General features: G+C 37.4%; 1 protein-coding gene across 3 annotated transcripts in view; it reads right to left on the reverse strand.

Moving 5' to 3' along the window:
• Positions 1-27,790, reverse strand: part of LRP6 (LDL receptor related protein 6) — a 123,383-nt gene that overhangs the window by 44,573 nt on the left and 51,020 nt on the right. For 2 of the 3 annotated variants that reach the window (XM_042889885.1, XM_042889884.1), the window contains exons 3-7: positions 27,204-27,401; positions 13,861-14,057; positions 13,004-13,135; positions 3,848-4,244; positions 3,189-3,360 (exon numbers count right to left, since the gene is read on the reverse strand). In XM_042889885.1, coding sequence (XP_042745819.1) covers positions 3,189-3,360; positions 3,848-4,244; positions 13,004-13,135; positions 13,861-14,057; positions 27,204-27,401 — 1,096 coding nt within the window. Of the gene's footprint in view, positions 1-3,188; positions 3,361-3,847; positions 4,245-13,003; positions 13,136-13,860; positions 14,058-27,203; positions 27,402-27,790 lie in introns of those variants that run through there. The other variant, XM_042889886.1, reaches the window with a different exon arrangement.

Raw genomic sequence — 27,790 nt, forward strand, 5'->3', positions numbered from 1 at the left:
GAGACTCTCTACTGTATTTGCATTACTCGGCACAATAAAGGAAAAAAACATCTATTTCAGACTGAATTATTCTTTCAGATGAATCCCTCTTCTTCACTCTATAGAGCCTTCCCATGCTTTTCTAATTACAGAAGCTGTATTGAACTGGCACTCCAATCTATCATTATCAGAGATCATCAATGTTCAGCCCATTTCTGCCTTTCTGAAATGTGATGAGCAAGCAGCAATCCTATGTCTAAGGAAAAACACAAAGTTTTCCTGAAGTTAATACGACAAACTAAATAAAGATTCCCCATTCAACAAACAGAAGAATGATCTCAACATGGGAAAACAGAGGCTCTAAGGTGTCAATACTAAGGTCCACCCATCCTGACATCCCATCTCAGAGAACAAAAAATAACAAATTATACCTACTGAACAGCAAAATAATAGAGCCAACATGCACTTCTTATAAACTTTGTTTGTTTGTAAACTTCTTAAGAGGAGTTTTCAATTCTCCAGAAATTTACAGTTCAGTGATTTGTGGTTCAAAACACAAATTTATGTATATGCAAACTTCAGTGGAATTCTCTTCCACACACATTCAGTCTTCCTCATAGCACAAATAAGCCTTAAACATCCCCATGCATCTCCAAAACTTACACAGTTTGAAGAACCACATTCCCCCCCCCCCACTCCCCAGCTATCACCTTCTCATATCAATTCCACATATCTTTGTCAAAAATATCTGAGTGGGAGCAAAAGAGTACTTGACACCTTCTACATACCTCTCATGATTTTATACATCTGTCACACCCCCTAAACTGACAACTTTTGCAATAAAAATATAATAAATTATTAAAAACAAACAAACAAACACAACACAACTTAAATAAAAAAAAAAAAAAAAAAAAGCAAACCAAATGAAACAAAAATTCCAAAACTCCAAAGCAAAATTGTGGGAGAATTTCTTCTCTTGCTTTAAAGATTTTACTCAGGCTTTTTAAAAAACTTTCTGAATATTAATAAGAGTCCTGGCTAATGCCATGCTTTCGGCTGGGACAATTTTTTTCACTATATCAGGTACTGTGCTGTGTTTTTATGATTTATGATGAAAATATATTTAAGTTGTTAATGTGCAGAGTTTACACACAGCCAAAGATGTTTCAGCTTCTCACACTGCCCTGCGAGAGGGAGAATGTTGGAGGTGCACAAGAAGCTGGGAGGGAACAGAAGCAAGACTGCTGACTCAAAGTGGTTAAAGTAATATTCCATTCCATATGGCATTATCTTGAAATTATAAAGATGGAAGAGGGAGAGGAAGGAATTGGGCAGTGGAAGGCCTGCCATTGCTCAGGGTTTAAATGGGAACCAGTCAGCTGCTGGTGAGAAATAGGATTGTACAATTGTTTTTGTTTGTTTGTTTTCATTTCATGTTTGTGATTTACTTTTTTTTTTTTTTCCCCCCTCTCTCACTAAACTGTCTTTATCACAACCCACCAGTTCTTTTACCTTTTTCGGTTCTCTCTCCTCAGCACACTGAAGGGTGTGGACAGTGACTGAATGAATGGTGTGTGGTGCATAGCTATCTAGTAGGTAAAACCTCAGCAGTTAACGAACGCTGATGTTTTACAAAAAGCAGAAGCAGGAAAAGTCTAACACTTGAAACCTCATGGGAAAAAATAACTAATAAGATCATAATTATTTTCTAGATATCCTGCATAAGTGCTACATGAAAACCTGGGTCAAATTCTTTTATCAGCTTATATTAGCTTAAAACCAATGAAATGTAAATTGTCCTGGCAAGTTGTTTGTGCCAAATCATTATCCTCTGTCCTGCCACAGACATTGTAATGTTGGCATTAACAATATATCATACATTGTAGCCAGTTTGATGGAACTGCAGCAGTAAACTGGTGCCTAACCTATTGAAAACTTCTACCACAAACTGACCAAGCACTACACAGAATCATTAGCAATGAATACAGAACCCTGGTCTGAGTAAGCCTGAAACGTGTGGAAAAAAATCTCTGTTTTGGTAAGCATGAGTCAGGAGAACATCTAACCTTCCTTTTGCAAATAAAAAATAATAATAATTAAAAAAATCAAGGCAGTATTAGGGTGGAAGCGCTAAATAAAAGTGATAAATAAATCTCTAAGCATAGAGATCCTTTACCTTCTTTCCCCGGATCTGCTGAAGTTAAGTAAATTATAGACTATAAGCCTTATTTTTGGGACAAAGAAAACCATGCTCCCCGAGGCTCTGTCAAGGAGTGCTTCGAAGCAAGTCACCTTGCAGGCTTGCAGTTACTTTGACTATAAAGAGAGCAGTAACACAATCTTCTAGCACAAGATCATGACTTTCAGATGACATACTTGAAGTTATTTATAAGTAAAACAATTTCAGAAGACTAGAGAAAATACAGTGCCTAATGTGATAAGCGCTAAAATATACTTATGGTATTAAAGATTCACTAAGGAAGTTTGTAACTCAATAAAAGGAAGGTAAGCCTATCAGAATACAGGAAAACTAGGTACAGTTACTGTGCTCCAGGTAGTAGCCAAATCTCCTGGATCCAAAAAGCATTCTGCCTTTTGATAATAAACTGAACAAATACAGCATACCAGAAAGAAAGCAAAATGTACCCTCTTGCTGGAACCCTAATAAAACTAAGGAGATACAGAGTACAGATTATGCTTGGGAGTACAGATAATTATATGTAAAATGAGATTGACTTATCTGAAATTTATTTCTATAAAATTTAATTCTCTAAAATGCATTTATCTACTTGCACCTAAGCTAAGCAGCACAAAGAACAATAGAAGCATTAGTTTAACCTACAAACACTACTCCCAAGAAAGTTTTATTAATGATCTAAGAAGCAAATACAACAAATCCTTATAATATATTTTTTTAAAAAAAATGATCTAGAAAAAAACTAAAAAAAAGTGATCTACTACACAGATACTATTTCTATTCTAAGAAATAGTATCTGTGTAGTAGATCATTTTTTTTTAGAAGGAAAATCTCAGAAAGACTAGTGAGCAACTTGATCAAAATCAGAGAAAAAAAGCTGAATTGTTTCTTAAAGCAGAAATCGACCGTTATCCTAATTGCATTTTTGAACTGTATCAGAATTTAAACGCTTAGAAAAATAGAGTATGTTCTATAACCCCAAGGAATTAAAAATACAGGTGCAATTACAGACCTCTATTTTGTCAGTTTTTGCATCTCCCCAGTATATTTTGCTTTCTTCATAATCCAATGCCAGTCCATTTGGCCACCCAAGTGAGGTATTCACCAGCACAATCCTGTCTGAGCCATCTAGTGCCGCCCTCTCAATCTTCGGAATTTCTCCCCAGTCCGTCCAATACATGTACCTGCAATGGAAACAAAATCTTTAGGAGTCTTATTAAACCAAATTTTCAATATTTACATGGCTGCTTTTGCACTACAATATCATGAAGACACAAAGCACACAGAGAAATACATTTCAAAGCCAAATATATATTCTTACCTAAATAACAATGCCCAACACATCCAAAACAGTAACAGTGACATGTAAGCAGACTGATACTTTACCTACTTTAGTCCTATAACCAATCTGCTGAGCAAGACCACATAACAAGTTGTATCAGCTAGAATAAACAAATGGATTTTAAAGAGAAAAACAAAATGTAAAAGCACAGAATTTGAATAGTCAAAAGGGAGCAGTGGTCCCCAAGCCTCAGAGCATTAGCTTTCGAAGGAGGATGGTATTTTCATTTTGAAGACCTAGGAGTTTATCACTGCATCCCATTATCTGCATGCATGTAAACAGAACTAACTTGTCTAATACTTAGAAAGTGCTCATGAACAGCTCCTTACCCTACCATAGGATCCAGCACAATAGCTCTAGGTTCTTCCAGGTCTTCCGAGATCAAGATTTTTCTCATGGTCCCATTAAGCCTTGTAACTTCTATACGGTCTGTGCCAGTGTCAGTCCAATACAGATTTCGGGCAACCCAGTCCACAGCAATGCCATCAGGATGAGCAATCTGTGCTGTGACAACAAACTGACTACCTGACCCATCAACAAATGAGCGACGGATGGCCCTAACTTCATCATCAGTCCAATAGATGTACCCTTCCAGAGGATCAAAGTCAATGGCGATGGCATGACGGATGTCCTCCAGTGGCAAAACGATGTCTGTAAAATCTGGAGTGTCTAAGGAAATGCGCCTCAAATCTGTCCGGCGGGCTAGAAGCAGCAATTCAGTGGCACCTACATGTGTAAGGCAAAAACACAACCATCTTACAAACATTTTACAGCAGTGGTAAACTTGATCTTCCACCGTTCGCTGCAAGCTAGTGTAGCTGCCCTGATTTCAATAGTGTCTATCCAAACTGATGGACACCAGCAGAGAATATCACTCAAAAGCTTCAAATGTAAGGTTAATCTTCTGCAGAACAAACTAGATATATTTATAGAGGAAATTCAATGGTGATTTCCTTGTCCAAAACCTATTACATTGGACCTGTTTTTTATCCAGACAATTCCCTCCAAAGATACTGAAATAGCTATGAAGTGATCATGCTATGATTTTCTGCAAGTAACAGATGGTCTGCAGCCTCTCAGATGAAAAAAAATAATTAAACCCTTTACTGACTGTAGTTGTTGGTATAGTGGATGGCTGTCACAAACAAGCTGTGTGTTTCAACAGCACCTTTAGAGGGAGAAAAGTAACTAACTCAGATTACCACAGGTAAATCTCCTTTGAGAAACTCCTATTTGACAACTGTCCAGTGACAATGTAAAGCAGGTGGATTTTCAGCTTCTCCCGAGTCTGTTGAGAATAAGCATATCTGAACGTATGAAGATAAATAATACTGAAAGCATACAAAAACCTTTCTGGCTTTTTTAGGTCAAAAGTCAAAATCCTAATAAATAGCTAAGATCAGCTTGTGCTGCAAAAGATGCTTTCCCACAGGACAACACAAGCTGTTTAGAAGTACACTGCTGGGCGCCTGACGGATAAAGAACTTATTGTCTATTCTATCTTATTCTTGCTTCATTTTATATTCTATCTTGCTAGATTTCAGTCTAATGAAGGCTAAACAACCACCACGCCCCATTCCAATTAAACTGGCTTATCTGTTTGGAGTCTCAAGGAGATAAGAGCAGTTTAGGCCTCGGGGAAGTCTGAGCTGAGGTAAAAAATGCATGCAATCCAAATGCAGGGAAAGTATGTTGGGACAGCTCTCCTCAAATACTGATGGGAAAGGTTTGGCAGAGCGTGACCTAAGTGCAAGTGCAGAGGAAAAAACGAGCAAGCATGGGGGAGAGGAAGGTTTAAAAAAAATATAAAAACACTGCAATGAAAAAGTGATAACACAAATGTGATAAGACAAAGCTACATGCTGTTCATGCTTCTGTGCCTTGATCTTACATAGGTATAAATAAGGACAAGGACACTAAAAGAGCAACTACTAAAGTAACTAGGTAGCTAATCTTAAAATACATATATTTAGTGTTTGATGCCAAATTTCTTTTTTAAAATGTCAGTAATTGTGGTGGATGCTAGATGAAACCTCACTGAATATCAAATTTCAGACAGATGCCAAAGCAGCCATTGCTTCATTTAGAGCAATTTTAACACATTAAAAATATTTAAAATGCTTTTACAGTGCTGCAAGAAACTGTACTTTTCAACAGCTGAAGTTCAGATTGTTATTACAAGTGTTCCTGATTAGTAGCCTAGAATGAAGATCCACTTTGGGATCCTATGTCCTAAAACACATTCCATTCAAAAATACATGTATACACTACTCAATTGTCCTTCTAGTGAATAACTCTTATACAATAACTAATATCAGGAAGAGGGAACCTTTAAGTACATGCCTAAGCATCTTTCAAAGTAATTTAAAACACGTGACAGAGTAAACGAAAAACAGGCATGTTAGGAAGATTTTTATTATTACAAAAGCAACTAATCTTGTCACAGCAGTTTATATGTGCATCTGTGTTTGTTGCAACTAACTACATCAAACAACGAATAATTAAGCTCTAAGCACTGACAAGCATTATGGTCATATGAGGTATTAATATATAACCAAGCACAACTATTAAGGTTCAATAAGGAATCTTAAGCACTTCCTTCCTTACCAACTTCACAGTCATTTACTCAACTTTCCCCTTACACAAATCTGTACATACATTGATACTAATGAATTGCTTTACCTAACAGAATTAAGGTTAAGTTGGTACACTAACCTCAGATTTCCAAACAGTTAGGAAATTATATACATAGTCTATTACGTATATGCGTATATATATATATATATATATATATGTATAAAGCCTAAGACATAATTTAAAAATAATTTATATGTTGAATTTGATAGCCATTTTGAAGAACCAATGCCTGCCAATTCCCCAGAAAGACTGGCTTTAGTACAATTATGCCTTCGCAAAAACACCCTTAAAATTGACCGGCTGACCTTCCAACTGTTCTCCAAGAGAAGTCATTTCAACAGTTTCAGGATCTTGCTTCCAGGTTGCAACACTTGTTACCTGCAATGTCATAGCATGTCTACGCCTTAATTCAGCATTAGGAAATTACTGCCTTACAGCCAACCCATGTTGCACAGGGGATTCCTGAACTAGAAGTGGTCTGTATCTGGAGATGTCTAACATTATTTCATGCAATCCCAATCAAGCAACAGAAAGTTTAGTTTACTTTAAAGCTATTATCCAGCCATTAGCAAACTGACATCTCAGCTGCTTAGTCAGAACACCATTCATTTCATTCAGAAAAGAGAAACTGAGCACAGAAACATCTCATTTCAAGGTGGGCTTGGTGAAAAGCACTTCAAACACCTTCAGGCTTGTCCTGACAATAGCAAGAAAAGCAAATGCAAGAGCTGAGCACATTTACGATATGATCACCTTACCATCTCTGCTGTAGTCAAAAAAAAAAAAAAAAAAAAGGGCAATCTGGAACTAAAACAATTTGTAAAAACAATTTGAACTTGTGCAGAACACCGGCTGCAAAAAAGTTTGGCACTGATAAGAACCAGTCAGAAGACTGCTCACGGTACTTGAAGCTGAAAGGACACAACAGAATCAATCAGCTTTTGTTCATCTCTACTCCAAAGTGCAGTTATGATGCAAAAGCTGAAATGTGACAGCAGGATCTCCATACTTCTTCGCTCTGCCTCTTGCATATGTCTATACCATACTCGAAGTCAGACCCTTTTGCTTACCCCCTTTACTGATCTTTCAATCAATCCTAAGTGAATTTAGCAACCCAGAAATTATTTAATACAAAAAACAAAATAACAACCGAAAAAACAAACAAAAAATCCTAACCACACACATCTTTTACAGCCCATTCCTACTGGGGACCAATGTTCTTATTGAAGTGCCTCAAGTGAGGAGGTATTCAGGACAGTTAGCAATTTTTCTAAAAAGAAGCCCCTCAGTTAAGCCATCTAAATATGGACATAAAAGCTTTACTTCAGACTCCAGATTTGAGAGCTTTAGCCTACTTTTATTAAGTACTTTGAAAGCTGGAATTACAAGTTCATGGATAGTGCATTACATTAGTTCTAGAACTAATACTTCCTTCAAAAAGTCGCTATTAAAAGTCAAAACAATTTAAATCTCTGTGATAGCTGAAGTTAGGGGGAAAAGAAGGACAAAAGGAGAAACAGAGCAAGTGTACAGATATATGCAGTGACGTAGTTTTTAAGTTCAGTGTCTAATGCCCTCTAACCTTTATAATTAATCTTCCAAGGATATAAGTCCTCAGTCATTTATAAGTTACTGAACTTTAAAACCATCAGTGGTTGTTGAGGCTACTACAACTGTGATACTGTGCTACACACAATTATGCCTTCGCAATTATGCCTGTGCTGTGTGTGATACAACTGTGCTACTACTGTGATACTACACAGACACATACTCAGGAACTTTTACATAAGTAATGCTAGATCTAGGACATACACAGTAATTTCTCTGCACTTGCTAAATTAAAATCATTAATAAAACCTCAGAACAGTTATCACGCATTTGACTAATAAAAATGTTCTTCCTAAATGCCTTTTCCCAGTTGGAAAGATACTATTGCCAGAGAGCTCCTGATATTACAGTGCAAACAGGTAGATGGGCTGTCTTAAAAAACAACCAACCAAAAATCACCACCACCAAAAAAACCTACAGAGGTAAGAGGACGTATGTCTGAATATTTTTTTCTTTTCTCTTTTAATGGAAAAAAGAAGAGCTCAGGTATTAAATTAACATCTTCATCTGTCCAGTGAAATCAGGATCATGACTGTTCCAGACAAAGAAAATTTATTTTTGCAATTTAGGTCTGCCCACTGCAAACTTCTACTTACTTTCCTAGGCATAAAAGGTAAGCATGATGTAAGCACCAGTGGGCAAAATAAAGACTCTCTCTTCTTGAAAGAGAGCAGGATGGCCACAGCAAGGCTTCAAAGTGCTTTTTTGTTTGGACCACAAATAAGTTTGTATCTCCTCACTCAGCCTTTTTTCTTCAATAGATCTGAACTGGTGAGGGCAAGCATAGAGAATAAAATTCACCACAGGCAAAGTAGCACAGGGATGGAGAAGTGTTCAGGCACTAATATGAGTATAATTCCAATGACAGACTTGGAAGCTAAACCTATTTATTTATTTAAATTAAAATGACTACTGAACAGGTCACTTAAATGTAGGATACCAAAGTGAGAAGAACAGCAGTGCCTGTAATACTGCAGAAGAGAAGTCTCATTTGTATCCTAACAGGAGGGAAAGCAGAAGGAGGTGCAGGGTTCTGCTTCTGCTCACAGATGGCAGGTCAGAAATGGCACAGAGCTGCGTCAGGAGAGGGTGAAACTGGGAAAAATTCTTTATCATGACTGGTCAAACATAGGAACAGGTTTCCTGGAGAGGTGGTTGATGCTCCATGCGTGTCAGTGTTTAAGAGGCATTTGCATAATGCACTCATTAATGTGCTTGAACTTTTAGTGAGCCCTAAAGTGGTCAGGCAGTCAGACTTGATGGTCTTTGTAGGAATATTCCAACTGAATGGTGCTATTCTATAAAAATGTGAATACAGAAGAACAAGCTAAATGACTATGAACACAATGCCAGCATAGGTAAGAGTACCCTACTGTGTGCTCAGAAGAGACTGTATTCTCTGGACATTACTGACAGAGGAAGAGGTGGCCATGACAACTAGCTGTTCTTCCTCCCATCTTGACAGATAGAGATTTTCAAATGCTCATATAGAAAATAGATCTGTCTGCTGCAAGACCACATCTCAGTTACGAGTTTTCCATTACCATTGCTGTATATATTTCTATTATCAGTATTATCAGTTGTTGGTAAAATAGCTGATTTTATTCCTGATCATCACTCTTTTCTGAAACACGATGAAAAAGTGTTTATAAGCAGAGGGTAGGGGGTTTATCATCCAGAACTCTCACAAAAACAGTAAAATTACCCTAGGGTGTAATGGAAAAATATAAGACAAAAAGCCAAGAAACCAACACCGAGGGGAAAGAAGAGGGAGGAAAAGATTTCCTATAAACCACGATTATTCAAAAATGCGAGGTTGTCATGGAAACTGCTCAGGGAGGGTCAGCCAGCCTCACCTTTGGCTGCAAGGATCATCTGTCAAAGCCAAACCACTGCAAACAGCACAAACAGGCACTCAAAATTCAGTCATCAAATTCCTGCAGATCCCAGCCAGTACTCATTGACACTGTTAACGAGCTCGCCTCTCAAAGAGGCTCCTTGCAGCATGAAATGATTTAGTTTAGTAACTATCCTGATTTTTGCTTTCTGTTTGGAGAACAAAACTGTCTTCAAGAAATTAATTTGCCTTAGCCTCACTTTCACTTTTTTTTTTTAAACCTGTCCGTCATTCCTCTTTCTTCCTCCACAGTTCTAATGTTCTCATTTCAAGATGAGCTGCAATTACTCATTCAGTGTCTCAGCACAGTAGGTATGTACTGAAACAAACTGAGGAACTGAGGTGAAAATATTCCATTCTGAGGGTTCAGCTCCACTTTCACAGCACCTTAGTAAACAGGCAAGTACAAAGAGAGAAAAAAAACAACACAAAAACCAACAGCAAGAAACCATAAGCACAATGCTGTTTCTCCTCGATACATACTACTTGTCACATGAATTTAAAAAGTATACACAAAAAAGAGAAAATATATTTTGCTTACCGGTATCATTAAGCAGCCTAAGAAAGGAAGTCAATGCAAACACTAGAGATTTACAAGCAAAATGTGGACTGTGGCTAGCTAGGCTAGCTCTGCTTGCCCACCATTCCCTCTTCCTTTCCCCAAATCAGTCACTGCAGCCTTTGCAACTGTGAGCAGAAATCACAGTGAAGCCCTGACTTGAAGAGCTCTGGCAAGTTATAGGTCACACACAAAAGCCCTAGGTCTGCTACCTACACCTTTCTTCAATGAGAAAAAAGCATACTCTCTCAAGAGTGAGACAATGATCAAAAAATTTTTAATTATTTTTGGGCACACATAGCTCTAAATGCTGAAACACAACAAGCAGCAAGCCTCCAGGACTCCCTTAGCCCTTATACTCTTCGTAGAAGTTGGATCTGTGCAAAATTGTCTGTTAAGTGAAACCAATGGATCTGATACATAGCTGTAGCAGGTTGTTTCTCTTGCACACAGGCTAATTCAGCTCTAACTCTAGTAAGCAATGGAATAGAGCACTTACTGAGCCGAGTAAGTGCAGGCTCAATTTTCACTCCCCCACACATTTTTCCTTCTTAAAAATGAACAGTGAGCAATATTTTTTTTTTTTGGAAAAAAATATGCAACAGCAGAATGGTTGTTAAAGATACAACATCACATTGATAAGCATATGATAATTGCTCTTTTATGATGCTTTGTATAGCGACAGACAGCAAGCTGTAATACCTCAGTGTCTCAGCAATCTGCTTAACAAAATTTCTGGTGAAATAGGAGCTGCGTTTTGCAAGCCAAATATACTTTATGGCTGAATTAGAACAAATAATTTGGCTTATCATATTTTCAGGGAGTAGGAGAAAAAGCCAATAGCCTTATGTTCTGAGACATAAGCAATAGCTGAGAAAGTAAGCTGATGATATTCAAAGCCAGGCTGGCTGGGGCCCTGGGCAGCCTGGTCTAGAATTAGACATGGAGGTTGATGGCCCTGCCTGCAGCAGGGGAGTTGGAGCTTGATGATCCTTGAGGTCCCTTCCAACCCAACCCATTCTATGATTCTATGAGTATTCCTACATGAGACATTCAAAGCATTTTGTAGGGCTGGTTTTTTTTCCCCCAAAAGTCATCCTTCAAAAAACCTTTTGTCTCAAAAAGCTTCCCAAAAATCCCCATTTCCTATCAGGGGGTAAAAAGGAAAACATTTCTCTCTCCAGGACTTGTTACTACAATTGTCCTTAGTCCTTCAACACTGCTAGGTGTTAGGTGACCAAACCTTCACAATTCCCGATCCCCCACGTGGAATTTTCACACAGTTCTGCTCTTGGATATATGTATTGGTAAACAACTGCTTTAGCTATCTGCTTCCTCAAAATAGTTTGTCCATATCAAGAGCTTACGCATATCAACTTTTTGTTGTTTCTGTTGTTTATTTTTTAAGTACATGAATTTGCATTGACTAAATTTAACCAATCCAGAGCTTTATTATTAAAGCTTGCTCCTTTTACTGGTAGAAATGGGAGAAAAACATCTTGTGCGTGCAGTGGTAAGTTCTTACAATAATCTTACAAGGCTAAATTGGGAGATGTTTTTGAATTTTTCACATAAAAGCAGCAATTTATTTTAATAAGGTTCACATAGTCACAAATAGCCACACAAAAATAATCAACATAGAGCATTAAATAGCATGAAATTAGAGAAAACACAGAACAAGTGTTCAAGTAGTGAACAAGATTAAGAATTTTTAAAATATAAAATGAAAGTTTAATGAATTATTTCTGTATACATTTTTTTAGTGCTTTTACAGTAAATTCTACTGTATCTTTCTGTTCTGCTGTACATTTTTCATAAAAACAACCTGCATAAAGATGGTTATTTATGAGAGCTAATTAATCTCCAAGTGTTTATTTTGATAATATTAATGTATTACAGCAGTCACAGCACAATGGCACAAAAGCCATCCGTATAAAATAAAATTACTTGAAATCATATATCAGATCACAGTGAAACACTATAAGCAGCTTTGGGTAAGGAGGTTTAGGTTAGATATTAGGAGGGTGCCACTCAGAGGGTGGTGAAGCACTGGAACAGGTTGCCCAAGGAGGCTGTGGATGCCCCATCCATGAAGGCATTCAAGGCCAGGCTGGATGTGGCTCTGGGCAGCCTGGTCTGGTGGTTGGTGACCCTGCACACAGCAGGGGTTTGAAACTAGATGGTCACATGGTCCTTTTCAACCCAGGGCATTTTACAATTCTATTATATGATTCTATGTCTTGGGTTTTAAAATTGAAATACTTCTAGTATCTCTAAAACCACACTTTTCTGTTCAGTTCCTATAGACAGATGTGTGTGTCTAACCTCATGCATGGGAATAGAAATACCAGATGCATGTGTGTATAAATGGAAATCAGATCTCAAAAAGCAAATGTTTTACTTGTACAGTCCAATTAGACAAATATTAATGCATGAAAAATAACATTAGAAACAATTTAAAGACAACAGAGAAGGTTTATATTTTCTATAGGAAAAGGGAACAATAGAACACGCAAAAAACTTTCAGGGAATTAGTGACAGGGACAGAATTATCAACTAAATTCCATGACTGAAGATAAACTGTTCTTCAGCAATGAGACTATTTCCTCTTTAAAAAGTAGAGGGCATTTTTCCATGCACTATTATTTGTACTGCAAAAGCGTAGATTTTCCCACAGTTTGCCACCCTTAACGTGCATTGTATAGTGAAGCTACAAGAACCCCTTTTCCCTTCAACAAATTATTTTGTGCTTAACCTAAAAGGATTTTTAAAAACAAAGCCTACCATCTTTGCAGGTCTTTCCATTCTCAAGAAGTTTCACACCAGTGGGACATGCACACTGATAAGAGGGCTTGGTAGGAGACATCAGACATAAGTGGGAGCAGCCACCATTATTAATTCCACATGGGTTTGTAGCTGTTAAACATAAATCACACAGATTAATGCTTCTGATAATGAAAGACCTCATCTCATGTGTCAAGAGACATACGGTGTTTGAGTGGTGGAATTGGTGGCAGCAACACAGATTAAAGAAGGAAATGATATACACAGAACAAATAAAAATTAATTCCAAGTGTTGAGTAGTGGAGTATTTATGGTACAAAAGTGCACGGATGTTGAATATTTCCTTTCTTGAGGAAGTAGCATTTAGCTCTAAACAAGAGCCTTGTTTCATCTCTCCTCATTTTCACAAACTATTCAACGTGGTGATGCTGAATGTGTAGTAAGTTGCATATATATTAAAAAAAAATGCAAACACAGTAAATTAAAACAATGGTTAAGACAGTGGTTATTACACAGAGTTGCAAAATTAACACTGCTTTTCATTTAGGAACTACTACTTGGAAAAAAAAAAGAATACCATGCTACATAAAGTTATGGCGCATTAAAGAGAAAAAGGAATATGACAACAGTACAAGTGTACCTGTCAGAGTAAAAGCATAAGATTATTTTTCACATAAAAAAAAAATAAAACAATGCAGAGAATATTTGGTTTCTCTGTTTTTTTCCCCCCAGTGTCTGCATTGGAGAAATTGCATTATGATGCAAGTAAAGCCACTTGCTACCATACAGAAGGAGTAGTTAAGATGTTTGCAAATCAGTTTCAACTTGCATTTAAAGTATAAAGCAAGACAGCTTACCATTTGGCTGCCTCTTCTGGCTGAAAGCATGGATATCCATGGGTGAGAAGATGTTGGAATGTATTTCACGCAGGTCCTCCCCAGAGTACTTGCTGCAGGCCAAGATGGAATGCGTGTTCCAGTCTGTCCAGTACAATGTGTCCCCAAACAGCGTCAAAGCAAAAGGATGTGGAAGGGAGCCTTTAACCACTGCTTGCCTAATAGAGTACGAGGAAGAAAATGAATGCTTAAATACAGTTCATACTACAGCTTCGCTCAAACGTAGCCTTTATAAAGAGTATATATACGCTGTAAATATGATTTATCAAAACTTTTTCTCTTCTTTTGCAGATACAAATATAGCATACCCAACTTAAGGAATGATATGGGGAAATAATACAAGAGTTCTATTTTCTAGCTGCCCTCTCATACTAAGTCAAAGAGAACATTAATTGAAAGCCCTGCCTAGGTTGTCAGTGGCTATTTCTTAGCACTCTTTTAACTCCTTATACCTGCAGGGCTATAAATTGCCATGCGCAACGGAACAGAACGCCAGCTGCTTTTGGACAAATCTGACTGCAATTTGTTGATACAGCACGTCTATCACTGCCAGGCTTGGCAAATTTTGAACTGAGACAGTGTTTAGTCAATTAGCAGTCCATTAATCTCTTCCATATTTTTCCATTAATTCTCTTGACAAATAGTTTCACTATGAAGAAATCCTGAATGTAACTTTTCATGATTCATTATTATGATAATTAAGCTATTGTTTTTATTACAAGTAGTGCTCTTAAACTGAGTTCTACTGATCCTTTGCCACAGTAATGGTATCATTTCTGAGAAAAAGTGGGTCACTGCCTGTCTCTAAGTTCATAAACAAAATTAAAGAGTGTATCTATATATTTTACATAAGATATACACACACATGCTCACAAGCCATCACAAAAATGTAGCATAAACGTTGCTGAAGACGGTTTTCCAGGCTCTTGTGATGCAGTAACTAATTATCTACGCCCAAGTTCCTCAGAACGGGAATTAAGAAGCTCAATTCTCACACGGTAGTTTTTTAAAAATTATTATTAAGAATCATAGAAAAACCGAGGATAGAAAGGACACCAGAGAACATCTGGACCAACATCATACTCAAAGCAGGGTCACGCAAGTAGCACTTAGACAAATGCTTCTTCCAACATCCTTCTTCTCAATAGTGAGGGCGCACAAGCATTCACACATACACAAGTTCCCACTGAATGGATCCAGACATCTATCTCATGGACTAAAAACCTATGGGACTGACACATAGCTCTAATACTTCTTCAAGTATAGAGCATACTATGATCACCATCTGCCCAGTTTTCTTCTTGCAGGGAAGAAGGTCATTATCTGTATACTTACTGAGAGAACAGCCACACATTATCTACATCTTTTCTGCCAGGAAGTCAGTAAGAGAACTGGTTTAGTAGAGGACAAAAATAATCTTATTTTCCAACTATTTTCTGCTAAAATATAACAGAAGAGTATATTAAAGCAGGAAACTTGAAGGTATAATCTGCCAATGATTCCAAGTACAAAGAGACAGCAGTCATTTCAGCTCTTTCACCTTAGCTTCTGCAAAAAGATTCTGCATTATCTTTAAGGTTTCTATTTTTTTTCACTCTTGAGAAAAACACATACATTCCATTACTTGTCACTTCAGTGTTCCAATTCTACACCAAGCAAAATTTCAGATGATATTTTAGACTAGAAAGTAGGACATATCTTTTATTTCTTATCTCTGTCTGGAGTCAGGTATATATTTGCTCCTAATGAAATGCACAAAATAAGCATCTTACAAAAGACTGTTGTAATGCAATTTACAGCTGAAATCTACGTGCCAAACAGTGAAGCCATAGTGACGAAGCATACTCCTGCACCAAGAACAAAGGCATTCAAATTCAATAAACATTTTTACCAACCCCACCCCAAACTCTAAATGCCTTCAAATTTAAATAATTTCACTTTAGAGCAGGACTGGTGAGTATCTAAGTCTTTATGATGACTGTCATCTGGGATAGATGCAATAAAGGTCCACAGCTCTGGACCAGCCCTCTAATGACCAAGCCTTCACCAAAGACAGCAATTCACAGACAAGAGAACCAGCATTTTTTTCTGATTCATACCTTGCTATTCATTCCAAAATTCTGAGATATTCAGATGTGATTATTACCCACCAGTTCCTAGTAAGAATCAATCTCTGATTGCAATAAATACTGCCTAACTTTTGGACAACCATCTGTCCTTGTAGCATAAGGTAAGCTGTCAACATTATTTAAACCAGCCCTGGTCTAGTGAGATTCAGGAGTAGCAGATAGCTGATGACAATGCCTTGAAGCAATCACATCATGTTTTTCTTAGTAGCTATAAGGAACTGTCACATAAAAATGTCTTTGGGCCTGAATACGATAGCACGTATTATTCACATTTAATTAAGATGAGCTTTACTACTAATACGTAACCCACATACACAGTTTCCATCAAGCCATTACAAGGTGATAGCTTACTTCCTATTAAGAAAATTAGAAGTGCTTTTTTACCTCTGAACAAACACAAGTGCCACAAGTGGTCTGCTGAGACGCAGACACACCACGTATATCAGCAAAGAATTAGAAGCTGGTTTGTGCTCTGTAGGCCCTCCCCACTGTGATGGCTCCACAGCCTATCCAGGATGTGAAGAAGAGGGAAAACAGCTGGAGAGACAAGCACCTAACAACAGGGCTAGAGAAGAAAGCAAGGAAAGTCCTTCTTACAGCTGCTGTGAAGTAACTGCACTCTACCATGGCCTGCATTACGATCTGCAAAGCTTGTTTCTGGTGGGTGAGGAAAGGACCTCTGTCTTAGCATTATAAACCTGAGTGAACAAACAGGAAAGGAATGTCGAGCTGTAGCATCTGACTGCTGCGTACTGCTGATATTCCCCAGCACATATTCCCCATCTGGGGTCAAAGATCAGCCAGGTCTCTGTGGTTTTGGCCTCACTAACGAAAACACTGGCCAACCCACCAGCTGAGGCACTGCGGGTGTAACTGGGCCAAAACAACCTGACAGCTGTGTGCTGGCACACCTTCAGGCTTTATGTTTCAGCTCAGGCCTGATTTCAGTGAGTGACACAAAAGCAAAACGCACAGTGTTTCATTACTCTTCAGCTTCTTCAAACTGCTGCACTTGTCCTATTAGCTCTGATAATGAGAGACACCGGAGATGAGGAGAAAGTGAGAGATGAGAAGTAATGTTATGAGCTCAGGGGACATCTCTAGGGCTTCAACAGTATGCAAATTGCCTGCATATTAGATGGTACTAAACAGGCAGTAACTTTAATAATCTTCCCTGGGCCAGAAATAGAATTACACAAATTTACCTTAAAAATGTTGATGGAGGTTGACATTTAAAATGTCACAATTTCTAGTCAGTTTAGTTGGATGGGAAGGAAATGCAGAAGAAGAATGCATCAGTACTGGTTGATATCCAGGAAAAAAGCTCCTGGGAGAAGGACCTGGGGGTTCTCATGGACAACTGATTGACCACGAGCCAGCAGTGTGACCTCGTGGCCAAAAATGCCAACGGTATCCTAGAGTGCATTAAAAAGAACATGGCCAACAGGTCAAGGGAGGTTCTTCTCCCCCTCTACTCTGCCCTGGTGAAGCCAGGAATACTGTGCTCAGTTCTGGGCTTCTCAGTTCAAGACAGATAGGGAATTACTGGAGAGAGTCCAACAGAGGCCTACAAAGATGAATAGAGGCCTGGAGCATCTCCCTCATGAAGAAAGACTGAGAGACTAGGAGTGTTCAGCCCGGAGAAGACTCTTCAACTCTTACAAATACCTGAAGAGAGGGTGTCAAGTAGATGGAGCTCTCTTCAGTGATGCCTAGCAACAGGACAAAGAGCACAAAATGGAGCACAGGAAGTTTCATATGAACATGATAAAAAAATTCTATACTTTGAGGTACTTTGAGCTTGGAACAAGTTGCCCGGAGAAGTTGTGGAGTCTCCTCTGGAGATATTCAAAACCTGTCTGGACCATTTTCACTGTGCAACCTACTCTGGGGAATCTGCTTTAGCAGGAGGGATTGGCTAGATGACCTCCAAAAACCCCTTTCAATATCTATGACTCTGTGAAAAGGAAGCTGGGGAGAGAAAAGAGAGAAAGCAAGATGCTTCCACAGAAATTAAATTCCATATGTATTGTAGATCATGATTTCCTAAATACAACTATTTATATCATCATTGAGGAAATCAGAATTGCAATTAAAATAAACACCTGTTATACTAAAGACTTTTCTATTGCCTGAAGAAAATACAGAACCAAATTAAATACATTCACCCTTGTTGTATTCTTCTGTTGAAGAGACCTGTGAAATATTTGGTAAAGCTTATGAAAAAGAAAACAAATAATAAACAATAAACAGAAATGACAAAATGTGCTACCGAACTCTCAAATGGAACAAATACAAGAAAATTCAGACCACCTATGCAGTGTTACAACAATGACAAAAAGCTTCTGCTTTAGGATAATGTGCATTTCATACAAATAATACACTTATTTGAATTAGAGACTTCAAATTTATACCCTTCATCAAAACCAGAATTTCCTCAGATCACCCCACTCCCTTTTATATTTTTTTTAAGTATTAATAGAATTCAAATTGAAAGTTTGATTATAGCTATAACATTTAAGAATCATTCACACTGAATGAAAATAATCAAAAATCAATATATTACAAAGTGTCATCAGAATTGTGAATTTTCCTCCTACAGTTTTTACAGAAAGCAGTTTAGATCTAAGCATGATAGCAAATATAGTTGTAGCTGCTGTATATCTATAAAAACAAACAAACAAAAGAAAACAAGAAAATACATTTCAATAAGCAAATTCTTCCAATTGTAGCACATTGCAGTTATCTAACTTCAAAACCTGATCAAAATAACTGCAGAACACCTAGGGTACTCTAATTATCCTGGCATGACTTCTCAAAACCATTAGCATCACAGCTCAACAGTAATGAAAATCATCTCTATACTGGGTCTAATGCAACTGAATGAATACATTCAATATTCGGGATTAACATTGTGCTAAAATAACAGCTTGCTAAGAAAAAACATTCTGTCATAGAGTTGTTATCGATCTAATTCACAATTCAATGAAGCTCTAATAAGAGGAAAAAGAGGAAACAATATCCACTCCTAAGACCACATATTTGAAAATCTGCACGTCTTCAGATCCAGAGTCCACTGTCCAATGCTGTATACAAATATCAACGTTTATTACAGACTTGCTTAGTGTGGTTTCAGTGACAGACACAGATATGCACATAAGTAACATGCAGTCCTCCTGCATTCCTTTCTGTTCACCTCTGAGGCTACCTGGACTTAATCTTTATGGCAGGGAGCAAGAATTTTCACATTTATGTTTGAATCCATTTCTCAAGTTTCTCTCTAGAGGATCCCATATCTATTTCCACCTCCTCAGCTATCAGACAGAGAACAAAATCTATTGCCATATGACTCTTTGCAATCCAATTTCAAATACAACTGAGAAGACTAGAAAATATTAAGGTAGTTTACCTTACTGCTATATTCTCAATGCTAAAGAGTGAGAAAAAGAGAAATCTTTATTATAGCTCTCTTTTACATTTCTCTCATTAAAAATGAGCATGGTTGTAAAGACGTAAGAGTAAATGAAAAAAAAATAAATGAACCATGCAGTTAGGCCCTGTGCACATGGGCAATTCAGTTATGCAGCCCAAGAATACTGTAGCCTCTGGTCAAGAGATGCTGCTGAGCATCTGAGGGCACTCTTGTCACAGTAACCTTGCTCATCAGTGGGGTAAGTTCTGTAGTGGAATACACATCCACTGCCTGAGACAACAATCAGCCAGCATGCCAAATGGGCAGAAAGAGCAGAAATGCCTGAAGTTTGTTTGAGCATTTCCACTCATCTGAGATGCTTTAATTTCATAAAAACTAATCCAATTCTCCAACAGGAAAGTACGCTTAAATGGAAAATGCAAGCAAATATATAAATATTCCCTTAAATATAAGCATTAATGCACTAACATAAATATTTATATTTCTATACACATATTTTCCATATGTCTCTTTTAATGACATATATTAATACATATATACATACATACATACACACTTCCTCCACTGCACATGTTACCTAAGCATCTCTTTTTCAGTAACCTGGAGAATTAATGCCAGTAACTGCTTTTCAGGCTACCAGAGAATCACTGAATGGGAGAAATAAAGAAGGATCAAATACGTTACTAACAAAGGTATACTTCCATACTGTTTGCTAAAAGATTTGCAACAGATTAATTACGCCTGCAAAATTAAGAAATACATTAATGAAATGTACTATGCAACCCCTATAATTACTGAAGATTAGAGTTATAAGCAGTAAAGAACTGGGACAGGAGCATAACATTAAGCAAACACTTAAGTTTTCATTTGTGGCTCATAATATGATGTGCTAATAGCAGTAAAAATGGGCAGAGGAAATACTAGCACTGTTTAACTTTCCTACTGAGTTTTCTTATGCCAGTTTTATTCAGACAGGACACATCCTTGCTGGCACTTACATATGTGTTGAACACTAAATTTCTGAAAATAAGGAAAAATGATATCTAACAATTTTTTTCTCATTATATTTACTATATTGACATTCAATAGAAATACAATATGATAAGCTGGAACGTTAAACAATCTACAGGTGAAAGCTTATATATTAACCTACATACTGTTGAAAAAGCTTTTCAGAGATGCTCATATCAGCATTTACTAAATTTTCATTTATTTTTCTTCTTACACTATACCAGGTCAATTTTTAGTTAAAAGTACTGTGGGCTACATTCTTATCTGAAAAAAAAAGCTGTTACGTTGGAATTTCCATCCTACCTTTCTTCATAGAGAATTATAAAAAGAAAGGCTTGCTTTCTAAACCTCGCTTTTAACATTCATTATATATTAAAAGACAGCATATTATGGACATGTTTGCACACTGCAAATTATAATGTTTTGCAGAAAATGTTTCTCTCCATCTAGAGAGCACTTAACATCACAGCATTCAGGAAATCCCAAGAATTACAAAGCTATCATTGATTAAAAATGGGAAATAATAGCAAGTGGCCAAAGTGCTCGGAGGATCCTGCAGTGTCAGGTGAGGCAGGATGAACACCCAACAGAGAACTGAACATCCCAACACCACAGCTGCCACAAGGCAGGGTAGGGAGATCCAGTTTCCTTAGAAGTACAAGGTTTCCTCTTCTACCAACTAAACAAAAACAAACTTGGAAGATTAAGCTAGAATTTCAACTTGAATCCTTGCTCAAATACTCCTACTAGAATACAAGCTTTGTTCTCATTACCTAAGAAAGTAGACAGAAAATGATACTCGTGGGGTACAAAAATATCTTTTAAAACCAAAATACTTTTTTCTTTTGCCTCTTCTTTAAGCTGCAATTGCCACACAGCAAATAACAAGCCTAGCTTCAAACCCCACTTGTCCTTAAAGTCAATCAGATGTAAGACTGTGGTTGAGTCAATTGTGTGGGTCATTTTTCAGTCAAACACCATCATGACATGCAATGTAGTTTAAAGGCCTCTGCAGGAGTAAAGGAGACTGGAAAGCTGCAGGATGAAGTGATGGAGTCTGGGAGACAGTGTGTAGGTAGATCCACTGGCTGCAAGGTGCTATATGGGCTGCATAAACCTGCAGCTGCTGTGATCGTGAGCTAACACTGCATGCACTGTTCTGTCTTAGAAGCAGCTCTGATGAACTGTGGCTAATCCCTTTGCACTGTGCATTTTTATTAAGTGTCTACAAATATGCAGACCCATGACATAGTGACTCCAGCTACATATAACACACGTGTAACCTATCCCTACAAGCACATCAGCCAGCTACAGACATTTTGAAGCTACATCTTCCCAGTATTTTATTTCAAAAGCCTTGGAGGAGAACCAAGAAATTCACCCTTTCACTGTTTCCAAATAATTTAATTACTTCTGCTTAGGCAGGCTTCTCTAGCATCTTTAATTAGAGCACTATTTGTCTTCTGCACTGTCCTGCAGTGATGAGGTACTGAAACAGACAGACTTATCACCATAGACTGATTTCTCCTTGATGAATGAAAGCATTAAACACTTCTGTCTCACAGAAATATACATAAAGATATAGACAAAGCACAGTATTTTATTCCCTGCGCATAAGGTCATATACTGCACACATTATACACAACAAAAAAGAAATCCTTCTAAATTCAGGGTCACAACGTTCTCAGCTTTTCATCAAATTTGCGATCTGGCAGACAATTCGATCCGATGCTTAAAAACAGGAAATAAATATCAATGCTTGAGTGCAAATTTAACATTTACCTCATTGCAAAAGTTTCCCAGCCCTATAACAGTTTTTGTAAGTATGTTTTCTTACAGTGGCCTCAAAACCCATCTCATTATACACAAACACTTCCTGGGGGACCTTGTAAGTGCATTTCCCTTCAGCCAGTAATGTGTTAACTTATTAATTAGAACTGCTGTTGCAGGGTAAAGGAAAAGAAATTAATTCAAGAGCTGCCTTCGCAGGCCAACCTATCTTGGGTACTTTACTCACAGGAGAGCTATCTGCAATCCAGTTTTGTTTAATTAGTCCCACAAAAAGCAACTGTTCACTCTGATAAGAGCAGGGCAAGAGCAGGAAAAAAAAAGAAAGAAAGAAAGAAGGAAAGAAAAAAGCCCCACATCTCCTGTGTGCACCAATTTCATTTTTGAATTACATTCTGACATGAAAAACTGCTTGTTCCTTTCTCTCGCTGGCAAACCAAGAGCATTAGTCATCAGCCACTGTGTTCTTCCTCCTTACTCTGAGTCCGTCCCTGGAGGAGCCATGTTAGTAAGTCCTAGGGCTAGCACAGATCACTGTAAAATTTGCTGTGCAGATTTCCTCATGAATTTATGACCCTACCACACGTTTGCTGAGTGCTGATGCCAATACTATCAATGGTGTCTCTTCATTTTGATGCAGAAGCTCACAGGCTCTAGCAAAAGATTACCAAGGTCCTCAATCCAAAGAGGTGACAAATCCAGGCTACTCTGTTTATTCCCCTGCATATTCCTACCACCTGCCTACTTTGCTCTGCCACTATCCAGACCTTTGCATGTTAGAAGCCAAGCATCCATGCATATAAACGGCCTTCTCTCACACATACATCTTTAAACTTTAATTCTTGTGTAGTGCGAGGTGTTGACACATGATAATCAGACTACAGAAATAAAAAGACAAAAGAAGTTATTTCTCTCAGGTATAGAAGTATGTCAAGAATATTTCCCTTTCACTCATTCCAAATATTAGGAAGCTGTCTGAATCTCAATACTTCAAAATTTATCTCAGTGACACTAATTAAAATCCTTACCTATTTACATCATATTTTCTTTCACTATCCAAATCACAAAAGCAGTTTTCTTTGAACTGTTTGAAATACTTTTTTGATGCAGCAATGTTATTTACCGGTAACTTTCCCACTTCCACAAAAGCAATTAAAACTCATGTTATACTGCTCTACACTAAGCTTTCACATTGAGCAACACTACAAACAACTTGAAACTTATCGTTACTCATCTGCTTCCTTTGCTAAGTTACCAAATATAGTCAGATCCAGAACACTGCACATCTTACGAAACTATGTGTCTTTTAATAACAATAGTCTTTTTTATTTCTTCAATGGCTCCGTCTTCCAGAAATATGTTTTCCCTGACATGCTGACAGAAGGTAAAGCAGAAAAAGAACCAGTGACACTTCACAAAGATTAAAAAAAAAAATCTGTTTTAAGCAGGAGTAATTTTGCTAGCAACACAAAAAAAATAAACTTCATTTATTAAAATAGAAACATCAGCTAGAATAATGAGTTAAAAATGAAGCTCAAAATCATAAAAATGAGCTAGGAAACCAACGTGTATGTTTCAAGTTAGACTACACAGTAAGTGATGGTATTCCTGTCATTCCCCATTCTTAAGTGAAGTGACTCTTCAGTTTAAAAAAGGGATTTTAAAGGTGGTGATGGGTAATAAAACTGGCCTAATCCCTCTTTGATATCATTTCATATAAAAATAAGATCATGATCATTCTGAGTGTGTTTGTTAAGCATACATCTCCCCAACCTTCCTATCCCATATGTTTTGCATCTCTTAGTCAATCCTTTGGGAATATGGAGAATCAAAAACCTCATTTTTTTGTTTGTTTTTTAATGCAATTTTTACAAAGTTTTCTTTAACACATGGATGACTGTACAGATGCAAGGGACCACCACCCACTATATTCGACCCACTCGAACACAGGAAGAGCTGAAATCATATCAAATAAGCTGCCCAAGAGCACTGTGTCCAGCTGTCAGCAGGAGTGCATAGGGGACACAGCCAGGAAGCAAGGGATAGGCCTGGGTGAAACAATACAGGGAGTAATGGGTGTATTGAGGGATGGAAAGGAGGAGTAAGTAAAAATAAGCCTGCACAGGGAACATGTAGACAGAAACTATAGGGACTGCTGTTGTGGTGGAGGGATTGATATAACAGCAGATCTTTTTTTCTCCCATGAACACTGGGGTGTGAGGGTAACTAGGAGAACAGATTGAAAGGGTAATGTGTTGGTTTTTGGCTTTGGGTTATCTTTTTTTTTCTTATGAAGCTTAGAAGGAAGATCTCAAGAGCTGTTTTGTTGGCAGACGTGGAAAAAATCTTTTAATGTTAGATAATCAGTTATTGATAAAGTTGGATAAAGTAATGAGATAAGAGGCAAAATATAGAATCAGCCGTCGTAAAATACCATATTGAAAAGGGTAATTTTTATTGGGTAACTGAAAAAATGTAACAAAGTAGAATCACTTTAAACAGCCCCAGAAGATCTCTTTTTCTTTCCTCCTCAAGATAGACAGAGGCTAAGAGGTCACAGCAGAGAAAAAAATAGCACACAAAAACTCATTGTAGAACAGCTTGACTTCTGCAATTCTTTCCATTTTTCCCAATGATGTAATTGCAAAGAATAATTTAAAACAAAAAAAAAAAAAACAAAAAACCTGGATAGAAATGTTGATAGTTTTCTGAATCTTCAGAACTTTCTCAGATGCCTAGGGAAAAACAGATGCTGTTAGAAATGGTGTGTGCTTCTGAGTACGTAAGGGAAGTCATATGCACTTTCCTCTCTAAAGACTATGCTCTCCTCCTCTCTCAAATGGTAACATACTAGCATGATCCCAGAAATATTACCGATAAATTTTGGTACCAGTTAAAAAAATACATTTAAATACTAGATAAATTATTTTCTTCTTAATGAATACATAAAAAATAGTGAGTATATCTAAAATCTAAATTACTTGTCTATCCAGGTCTTTATTATTTATTTACTAACTCCAGAGTGAGGTAAATGATCCAGGTGACTTTACAGCTGTGTCACAAGGCACAACTATTAGATATAGCTCACTGAAGAAAGACAAGGTTGTGCAGCCCCTTATTCCAAGGAAGATCAGCACCTTAATGCCCTCGTTTTTAGAAAGAATCACTTCAAGGTTAGCCAAAGATAGGGAACATAACAAACACATTTACAATAAAAACAAAATACCAAAAGCATATTTACACTGTTGTGCAATAGGCTATCAGAGAAGGAAGAACTACAAAGGAGTCTGAAGCAAAAGACTGAAAATGCAGCAGTGACTGCAGGAAATACCAAGGTAGCTATGGAGCTGGAAAGACTGGAGACCCCAGATAAGACAGGGAGGTTTGTGCTTTGTGGGAAAAAGCATAAATATAGATTTGGATGGTGGTGGTATCGATTTTGGTCAGTGGACTCTTTTTACGCAATTACCATTTCAAAAATCATTTCTACATCATGCATCGCTTTCCAGCAGGTGCTAGCAAAAGCAGCACAATTTAATGCAGAGCCTGATACGCACACACGATTGGAAAGGGAATCAGCCAAACTGAAGCAGCATGTTGTTGTAATAAAATGGTTCTTTCCCTGCCCAGTAAATAGGAGAGCACAAAAAGGGTGACTCGAGATGGAAACAAGTCACCTAATTACCTTGTGGGACAAATACATTATGTGGTTTGATGAGGTGTGATCATATAGGTGGTCATTTTGGAGTTGTATTTTCTTCTCACTGTTATTACTGTTCGGAGTTTGACTTGTTTTATTTTTGTTTATTTTGCCTGTGCACCAACTGTGAGTATTTTGTATTTGTGTGAGGGGCTCACATTTGGCCTGCAATTTTTCAGGTGGCAAGCAGTCACTCTGAGCCCTGCATGCAATCATTTCAGCTGAGATGAGTCTTTTTGAAGTTCTGATACATGTCTGGTCTCATAATCACTCCATTTCAAATTTTCAAGTCCTATAAGAGTTCAAAGTTAGTACCACATGAACACAGTGGATGTTTCATGCATGTTGCCTATGTTTGTACAAACCAGTCAACCTATCAGAAAAACACCTATCTTGCCGACTAAAGGGTTTTAGGGGAGACTAATTTTTTGTGGCAGATGTTTGCCTAAAAGAAGTCACTAAAATGTCAGAATGAAGAGCATAAGAAATGCTAGTTAATGTTTAGATAAACCAGATGAAGCAACGCAAGAATTTGTAACGGATCATTTCAAATATCATATCCCTGTGATAACTGGGCAAAAACTAAATGCAATTCACTTGTGTATGTGAACAGTACTGACACAGGTCTTGTGTAATTAAGAGGGTTACACCCCAAACTAAGGATAAATGTATATATATCAAGCACCAGTTGAATTTTTAATTAAGAAGTAGCTGTGACTGGATCAGAAAGGATTACATCATAATTACAGAAGTATTAGAGGGAAAAAAAATCCATTCATTCTAGAATAGTCTCTGTAAAGATTGTTTTCCATGTATTTCCCAACTCCTAGGATTCAAGAAACTAAAAGATTTGTATACAATGATCGATTTTTTCCTATTATTCTCTGCATTTCTGAATACCACAGTAACAAAGGGAAAGGAGACCAAACAGAAAACTTAAGAAAATCAGAAATTTCTGCTAATAGTCTTACCTAATTAAGAATAGCACTCACAAATTCATTTCTCTAGTTCTGAGATGAAACCTAGTGAGTTACAAGATGCCTCAAAGAGGAACGCACATTCAACATCATGGTTTTGGAAAGGGGGGAGTCTGGGGAAGGATAAAAGCATCTGATAGCGCTAGCTAGCTTAAAATTTAGCAAGTATTAACGTGCCAATTCTTTGCAACAGAGCTTATAAGGTTGTGCTTGTCTTTTAGACATTGCTTAATTAGAATTACATAGATCAAATAAAAACTTCTTACCGATGACTTCCATCAAGATTTGATTTGTGGATGAAATTCAGTTTAGCATCTGCCCAATAAAGTTTCTGTTCTTCATAATCCAATGTGAGTCCATTTGGCCAATAAATGTCCGTGTTGACTATAATGGAGCGGCTTGAACCATCCATCCCAGCACGTTCTATCTTTGGCACTTCTCCCCAGTCTGTCCAATACATGAACCTATAATTATTTTAAAAACAGAAAAAATAAAGAAAGCATAAGTATAAATCTACTATTGGAACATTTAATACCATTTTCATGAAGGTGAAAGCTATCTCTATTCTACAATGCCAGTGTTTCTGGAGCTCTATTTTACTGGGTAAGGTACGTATGACCTGGGAATAAAAAAAAAACAAAACACCTATCACTTTAGAAAATGAAGGAGAAAAAAAAACCAAATCCACAGTACTATGTCACATTATACTTCCAAACATCTCTTTCTCTCCTCAAGTCAGCTAAGATAGGTAGGCATATCCAGTAGATCTTGGCAATAATCAACATTAAACAGAAAAGATGGATATTGCAGACTATCATGAAATAATCTCTTTAACAAGAGTCAATGTGGGGGG

The sequence above is a fragment of the Lagopus leucura genome, unplaced genomic scaffold (assembly GCF_019238085.1).
Source record: "Lagopus leucura isolate 7727_CA_CO unplaced genomic scaffold, USGS_WTPT01 Super-Scaffold_100159, whole genome shotgun sequence".
NCBI lineage: Eukaryota > Metazoa > Chordata > Aves > Galliformes > Phasianidae > Lagopus > Lagopus leucura.